The sequence below is a fragment of the Myotis yumanensis genome, unplaced genomic scaffold, assembly GCF_028538775.1.
Source record: "Myotis yumanensis isolate MYYU_CA2020_CCGP unplaced genomic scaffold, mMyoYum1.0.hap1 SCAF_1, whole genome shotgun sequence".
NCBI classification, from domain to species: domain Eukaryota; kingdom Metazoa; phylum Chordata; class Mammalia; order Chiroptera; family Vespertilionidae; genus Myotis; species Myotis yumanensis.
Window position 1 is genome coordinate 60,166,990 of NW_027223752.1, and position 8,822 is coordinate 60,175,811.

General features: G+C 38.9%; 1 protein-coding gene across 1 annotated transcript; it reads left to right on the plus strand.

Annotated features, from left to right (window-relative positions):
* Nucleotides 1-5,428: 5,428 nt before the first annotated feature.
* LOC139003066 (dolichyl-diphosphooligosaccharide--protein glycosyltransferase subunit 4-like) lies at nucleotides 5,429-5,542 on the plus strand. The gene has a single exon (XM_070404485.1). The coding sequence runs from the start codon at nucleotides 5,429-5,431 to the stop codon at nucleotides 5,540-5,542; it is 114 nt and encodes a 37-aa protein (XP_070260586.1).
* The last annotated feature ends 3,280 nt before the right edge of the window (nucleotides 5,543-8,822 follow it).

Genomic DNA, 8,822 nt, shown 5'->3' on the forward strand with positions numbered 1-8,822 from the left:
CAAATTTACCTCCCAGTCTATGGCTTGTTTTTCATTTTCTTAACAGTGCCTTTTGTAGTGTGTTTTTAAAAGTATCTTATTTATATCAAACAAGTTTGATTCTTATATCAAACAAGTTTGAGAAACACTGAGATAGAAAGTGTCTTAAGTCAGTGGTTGTTAGCATTTGACTGTACATTAGAATCACTTGAGGGTGTCTATAAAAATATTTATACTATGGCCTTGCCTGAATAACTAAGTCAGAATCTATGTGAGTTCGGTCTGTTTCTATTTTGTTTTGTTTATTCATTTGTTTTTTTGGTGTTTTTTTTTTTTTTTTTTTTTTTAAGATTCCATATATAAGTGAAATCATACAGTATTTGTCATTCTCTGTCTGGCTTATTTCACTTAGCATAATAACCTATAGGGCCATCCATGTTGTCACAAATGGCAAGATTTCATTTTTTTTATTACTTGTGATTGTGTATTTTTATATTCAGGGTGGCAAAAGTAGGTTTACAGTTGTGAGTATGTGAAACAGTTTATTCCTGTATTATTATTCATTAATTGTATTATTTTCCATATAAGCAACTGTAAATCTACTTTTTCCCAACCCTATATATCTATATGTCTATGTCTCTATATCTATATCTATCTATCTATCTATCTATCTATCTATCTATCTATCTCTCAATATCTATCTATCTTACATCTTCTTTATTAGCTAAAGTTTCTCAGAGCTCTAGACATAGTGCCACTGCCAAGAGCATTCAGTGCCTGCCAAAGAGTGGCTGTGTCATCCCTCACGTATGGAGTCCACCAGTCACCCAGGCACTTGGCCATCTCTCCAATCACTCATTCACCGAACATACATCAAATCGCAGGGTCTTTGGCGCTGCTCTATGACACTGTAATGCAAATGTAAACAGAGCATGTTCTCTTCACTTTAACTGCAGCAAAGATGAGATGTTATCAAAGCTGAAGATGGCGCTGCAAATGCTCCAGCATGAAAGCTGTGTGACCTTGAGTTCAAACCTCTCCAATATTAGTTTCTTCAACTATTAAATAGAGATAATAACACCTATCATAATTATTTTGTCTTCAAACGATCAGCTAGGCTAATGCATGTGGAAATACTTTGCAATGGGCAGTACAAATATAAGATTAAGAGAAAAGTAACACAGCAGCCTAGTGATCCATAAGACTTACAAGTGTTCCTCCTCAAATATCCAACTTGCTGGAGAACCAGGATAATTTCAATTATGTCATTGGATTGAATGTCTAGTGTCCTTTTTTCTCTCATATTATTATTATTATTATTATTATTATTATTATTATTTTGTTGATACTATTACCGATATCCCCCATTTTCTCACCCCACACTTCACATTATGGTCTGTGCCCATGGGCTATGCGTATATGCATATATGTTCTTTGGCCAATCTTTTTCCATTTCCCCCATCCCCTCCCTTCTGAGATCTGTCAGTTTGTTCCATGTATTCATGCCTCTGCTCCTATTTTGTTGGTCAGTTTATTTTGTTCATTAGATTTTACATATAAGTGAGATCAGAGGGTGTTTGTCTTTCTCTGACTGGCTTATTTCACTTAGCACAACACTCTCCAGGTCCCTTCATGCTGTCTCAAAGGGTAGGAGTTCCTTCTTCTTTACAGCTGCATAGTATTCCATGGTGTAAATTTGCCAGAGCTTTTCTATCCACTCATCTGATGGGCACTTGAGCTATTTCCAGTTCTTGGCTATTGTAAATAATGCTGCTATGAACATAGAGGTGCAAATATTCTTTCTGATTGGTGTTTCAGGATTCTTAGGATATATTCTGAGAATTGGGATTGCTGTGTCAAACGGCAGTTCCATTTTTAATTTTTTGAAGAAACTCCATACTGTTTTCTACAGTGGCTGCATGAATCTGCATTTGTACCAGCAGTGCACGAGGGTTCCCTTTTCTCCACATCCTTGCTAGCACTTGTTGATTTATTGATGGTAGCCATTCTGGCATGTGTGAGGTGATACCTCATTGTCATTTTAATTTGCATCTCTCTGATGATTAGTTACACTGAGCATTTTTTCATGTGTTTGCTGGCCACTTGTATGTACTCTTTGGTGAAGTGTCTATTCAGGTCCTTTGCCCATATTTTAATTGGATTGTTTGTCTTCCTGTTGTTGAGTTGCATAAGTTCTTTAAATATTTTGGAAATTAACCCTTTATCTGTATATCATTGGAGAATATGTTCTTTCAGACAGTGGGTTCCCTTTTCGTTTTGTTGATGGTTTCTTTTGCTGTACAGAAGCTTTTTGGTTTGATGTAGTCACATTTGTTTATTTTTTCCTTTATTTTCCATGCCCCAGGAGATACTGGTATATTGGCAAAAATATTGCTACATGAGATATCTGAGATTTTACTGCCTATGTTTTCTTGTATGATTCTTATGGTTTTATAGCTTACGTTTAAGTCTCTGATTCATTTTGAATTTATTCTTTTGCTTAATGTCAGTTGGTGGTCTAGCTTTATTTTTATTTTTTTGTATGTCTTGTGTCTTTAAGCTAGATTTATCACTAGAACTGTTGTAAACAAAAGCACGTGGGCAGCAGAGAATTTAAGCCTGTTAGAAAAAATAATAGAAAAAACACTTCTTTTCAAATTTTTAATAGTAGTAGAAACTTTAGTTTTATTTTATTTTTCACAAATGTAACATGTTTTTGCATCTTAAGAACTGTATAACTCTTATGATCATCCAATATGCTCCTGAATTTTCAAGCTATTTTCTATCACATGCTTTAAATTTTCAAGCTATTTTCTGTCTCTCCATTTATTGCACTTTGGAGCAAACATGAAATTCATGAACACAGAGTAATGCTTTCAGATATCCACTCATTTATTGAGTAACTTGTTCTCGCATTGGTAACATATTGAACTAATGTGACTTAAACACACTTACCCAGCTTGGTAAATTTAAAGGTCATGAATGGATCTGACTCCCAGGATATTTTTATAAATGTTCAAAAAAATAGGAAAAATATATTACTGAGAGGAAAGGATGCTATTGTCATGTATTTGATTCCAATTTATTAAAAGAATCTTGCCCAGATTAATTACTGAGTGGATGAATTTTAAAAATATCACGCAAATATGCCGAAACCGGTTTGGCTCAGTGGATAGAGCGTCGGCCTGCGGACTGAAAGGTCCCAGGTTCGATTCCGGTCAAGGGCATGTACCTGGGTTGCGGGCACATCCCCAGTAGGAGATGTGCAGGAGGCAGCTGATCGGTGTTTCTCTCTCATCGATGTTTCTAACTCTCTATCTCTCTCCCTTCCTCTCTGTAAAAAATCAATAAAATATATTTTAAAAAAATATATCACGCAAATAATGTGTTAGAATGAACCCCTATAATTAAAATGTGGCTTACTAATTCCATTCCTCACAATATAAATCATTGACATTGTGATTGCATTAGTGCAGCTGTGTTAATCTCTCTCATGTTTAAAGTCTGCCCACAGGGATAGATTTGCTTATACCATTAATGAACCAAGAGATGGATTTTGAGACTTCACTGACAGGGCTGATCTGATTTGTAAAAAAGCTAATGTGTTTATGAGAATTCAGTGTTTATTTTTCTATTCTGTATAATAATCCAATAGCTAAATGAATGGGCCCCTTTATGAGTTGATACCCATACATAATAGCAAAGTTGATTTTCTGGTCACAGGCTGAGATTAAATTGGCATGGGTAAATTATGTACATGGGTAAAAATTAGTGGTGGGAATATGTAAATCAAAAGAATCTGGAAGAGTTGAATATGTAAATTAAAACAATCTGAAACAAGTAAAACAAGTTTGGGGACAGGGTGTCAGCAAGATGCTGCATTTGCACAGGTGAGATCCTGACAGAGGCGAGGGTGAGCTGATCTCATGGTTAGCCTATACATGTCAAACCCATTGGGTCACATTGCATGAATGCACTTAATTTATAAGCAATCAAATATTTATAATGACCAAAACAAATGAACCAACAAAGTAAAAACAAAAGGAAAAAATAATCATTTACCTTGTGCAGGTGATCACACATAAATTTTCCTTATGGCAGGAATGGTCTTTCCCTCAGAGGGTGTGAAGTCTTATCCTTGTTGTAGTGTAAGCATCTTGCCAAGCTTAACAGGACTTTAGTATTTAAACACGGTAAAGACAGTCCTCGGGGTACATCAGACTTGATGTAAGTCAGACTCAATGTACGTTGTTTCGTGGTTACATCGCTATCTCCCATCCTATATAATAACGAGGTAATATGCAAATTGACCATCATGCCCTTGCACAAAATGGCTGCCCCCATGTGGTCAAATGTTGGCCGCCACAAGATGACTGGCAGGGGAGGGCAGCTGGGGGTGACCAGGCCAGCAGGAGAGGGCATTTGGGGGGGGGGGATCAGGCCTGCAGGGGAGGGCAGTTAGGGGCAACTAGGCCAGCAGGGAAGGGCAGTTGGGAGTGATCGGGACAGCAGGGGAGGGCAGTTGGGGGGGACCAGGCCTGCAGGGGAGGGCAGTTAGGGGCAACCAGGGCAGCAGGGGAGGGAAGTTGGGGGTGATCGAGCCAGTAGGGGAACAGTTAGACATCGATCAGGCTGGCAGGGGAGCGGTTAGGGGTGATTAGGCTGGCAGGCAGAAGTGGTTAGGGGCAATCAGGCAGGCAGGCAGGCAAGCAGGCAAGCAGTTGGGAGCCAGCAGTCCCGGATTGTGAGAGGGATGTCCGACTGCCGGTTTAAGACCCATCCCACAGGAATTGGGCCTAAACCAGCAGTCGGACATCCCCTGAGGGGTCCCAAATTGGGGAGGGTGCAGGCTGGGATGAGGAACCCCCCCTCCCACCAGTGCACAAATTTCGTGCACCAGACTTCTAGTTTATTTATTAAAAAAAAAGTTCCGTCATTTCGACGTATATACATATGTGCTTTATGTTTTTTATTATTTATTTACCACAAGTAAAGGTCAGGAGTTGTTACCTTTATTTTAATTTTTTTACTGTTTCACTTCATTACTGCTGTGTATGTGCTCCATGTGAGTGACGTAGGTGCTTATGTAGGTGGGTTCTGACTTACGGCGAAAATTGCATTAAGTCACGCTGTAGGGACAGATCTCCAACGTAACCCAAGGACCTACTCTACTGTTTTAAGGGTACAATGTGTCTTCTTAAATGAAAGCCTTCATTTCAGAGATTTCAGAGAGATTGTGCAAATGCTGGAATTATAAACAGCAGTGATGCATTTCTTAAGATGTCTGTGTGTGTGTGTGTTCTGTTCTTATTGGATTTTCAAGGGTACTATTGGTGACATTTTTTTGCCGCATGGTTTTATGTCAGCAGCTACCCTGGGAGTAAGCTGTGACTCCTCTGTATTATAATTAAGAAGAAATATAGTTGGGAGCTGAGCGCAGCTGGTCAGGATGATTACCGAAGTGCAGCTGGCCATCTTTGCCAACATGCTGGGCGTGTCGCTCTTCCTGCTTGTCGTTCTCTATCACTACGTGGCCGTCAACAATCCCAAGATGCAGGAATGACAGTGGCGCTTTCTCCGCCCCCGGGCTCCAGGACATGGTCTGAGGCAAGATGGAGGGTGCGAGGGGCCTTCACACTTCACTTCATCCCTTCTGCCCATCACAGCATATAAAGCAACTACACCTGGATTTTTCCAAACAACTTTTATTTCCTCAAAGTCTTCCTTAACCCTATGGAACAAGAAGCTGCCACTGAGTAGGGCCCAGTATAGGGGCTGCTTTCTTTTCTACTCCCTCTCCCCAATATAAAAATATAGATTTTTTTGTGGTCCCCCCCCCCCCCCAAAAAAAAGAAGTAATATAGTTGAGCAGGAGAAGGTGTCTATTTAAGGCAGATACTAGACACTGCTGGATATTGCAGGTATAGGCAGTGGGTGCTTCAAGGCAGAAGATACTTGTTGGAAGGATAAGTTTGGCAGGTCCAGAGGGGTAAACAAGTTTTAGAGATAAACAATGAAAAGTTCCTGGGATTCAGGCTTGAAACAGATTCCAGAGATTGAGAGATGAGCCAAGACCAGGAGTAGAAAACAAGAAATAAGAGCTAGCAAGTGGTATTACAATCTGATGCTGGTATAAAAGTACCTGATTTCTGATCAATTGGATCAATTTAAGTTTATGTGCCAATTATGTATATCAAATACATCAGCAATTTGTTTTGGCCACAAAGACCCAAATCTTTTACTCCATAGCTAGTTTCTTTTATACTGTTTGTCTTGGCTCTTTACCTTCCTTAACTATGTGACTATATTGGTGGTATCAAAAATTATTTTATGGGAATTTTTTGAAAAAGAGTTAAAGGCTTAAAATTCTATTAATTACATCAAGACATATCATTGACCTTTTGAAAACACTTTCCTGCCTTGAGAACTTCCTGCTAAATCACTATAGACAGTGCTTCTGTGAACCATCCCAGGGACACTAATCTGTTCTGGCCATATTGCCTGTGCATATACCATTTCCATTTTTTAAACAAAGAATTTGATTGTGTATGCATCTTATTTTGAAGGAAAGAGTAAAAATCAGATACTAATTTAGAGTCAAATTTATCCTCAGCCTGATCATGTTAAAATGTTTAGAGATTTTTTTTACATTACTAGAAATAGATGTCAGCGTCATGCAAAGTTTGTGGACACTGCTCTGTGTATACATAAACCAGTGGAGGAATGCTAGGAAGAGCTCCCAGGAGCAAACAATTTAAATAGAATTTTCCATTGTTTATTAAAAACTATTGATGGATACAATTTCCCAGTGCAAATAATATACCTTATTTGTCTTAAAAATTTCAACCTAGGTTTGCTCCACAGTAGAATTAGAATTTAAAACACAGTGCCTGCCAATCCAAGGAAGTTAAATTGTGAGTAGAATTTCTGCTCCCAACTTCTTATAATACTTCAAAAAAATGATTTGTCAGTTATGAGCTTCAGAAACGTCATTGAAAATGTCTGGGCCAAGAAATATTGCTCTAATTGCTCTGTTGAAAGAGTGCAGACATTACAGGTGATATGGATGGATATTGAATCACTTTGATTTAAAGCAAAATACAGTAGAAGTTTGATGAAATAAACGCATGAACCCAAACTAATAAAAATTCTCGATAAGCTTTTTTTTTTTTTGCCACATTCAAATTTCATGAGGAGGCAAAGAGTAAGAAATAGTTCATATTCAAGATTTATCTCCCTCCTGAACAGCTTCTTTCAGGGATGCGGGAGCTCTGTGTAGATTCAGTCCAATGTTAGTTAGCACATCCCATCTCTTCAATCCTGTGCAAAGGTATTGACATTTCAAATAACGACGTGGAGGTACCGCAGGACCTAAAATGATCAAAGGAAGATTCAGTAATGTTCAGGAGACTGTTCCTATTTAGAAAAGAAAACTTGTCTGTGCGTTTTTATTTTATTTCAAAATACACTTTGAATAGTGAAGAGTTGGGAGACTAAGTTTTCCAAATTAACTCGCTGTCAATCAGACAATCCATTTCTCAAGCATTCTGCGTACTTATGGTCTTGCTGTGTTTGAATAAATCGGTACTCACTTGGGGGCACCCACATCCTCAGAGGTTTAGGCAAATTTTTCTGAAAACTAAAATTTCACAGTATTTGGGCCTTTCTGACTTTACTTCTTCAGGGTTCACTCTTCTCCCCTTTGTTGGGGGTCTCTTAAAATTCTGTTGCTACCTGGCTGCAAAATATTTTTAGATTCCATCATAAAAAATATCTAACCACACCAAAGATATGAGGATTTCTGTGGCTCTAGGTAGAGAGGTCCTATCAGACAGTCAGTGGCATCCTTCTGGGCTAGTCTAATTTCCACTCCTCCTCTGGGGCTCTCTCTCACCCTGAACTTTCATAGGCTGGCTCTTTGGCCAGATGATCCTCGCCACAGAGCACAGGCCCTAGTCTAGAAGCGAGTGACTCCCCCAGGCTAATCGGTTTTATGTACATCCTGGTCTCCTCCCCTCTCTGCCCCATTGGATTTTAATGAATAATATGTACATCAAATTGAATTTTTATTTCTAGTAAAATCATTATTTTAGATTGCCTTCTCCTCTCCCATTCTTTGAAAAACAAACACCCTTTGATTCTACAGTTCTAACAATCTTAAATCAAAGCTCAGAGAAAAGTAAGTGATTTACCAAAAAAGTATTGAGCTATTTTAGAAGCAGAGCTAAAGCCAAAACCTCAGTCTTCCGCCTTATTGGCTAGTGCCCCTTTCTATATGTGTCATTTTTTGCTCCATCTGGGATTGGGATGATTGTAAGGAAGAGGGATTGTAGGATTGCTTATATACCTTGCATACCTGTCTATTAGAACTATAAACCTGAATGTATCTTGCCTGCAATATCTAATCATATAATGAAAGGAGATAATGTGATTTCCTGTCCTGTAAATCATAAAAAATATTCCTTCTGTATCTTCTTTTATTAATGTTTGACATATTGTTATTCTCAGAGTATAAAAATTTTGCCATGTGTAATTGGACAAAAATTCTGCCTGTTTCTCTCTTCCTGTTAGTAGATGCTGACATAAAGCAATAATTGGTTACATTGCATTAGGAGAGTAACAATTTATTAGAATACTAGAGGCCCAGTGTCCCCTCAGCTCAGCCTGCACCCTCTCCAATCCGGGACCTTTTGGGGGATGTCTGACTGCTGGGCCTAACCCGGCAGTCGGATATCCCTCTCACAATCCTGGACCACTGGCTCTAATTGCTCACCTGCCTGCCTGTCTGGTTGCCCCTAATTGACCTCCCCCCCGCCCCCCGCCGGCCTGATTGCCCCTCACTG

Coding starts and splice junctions, on each gene's coding strand:
- LOC139003066 (XM_070404485.1), top strand. CDS start 5,429: ATGATTACCGAAGTGCAGCTGGCCATCTTTGCCAACATGCTGGGCGTG.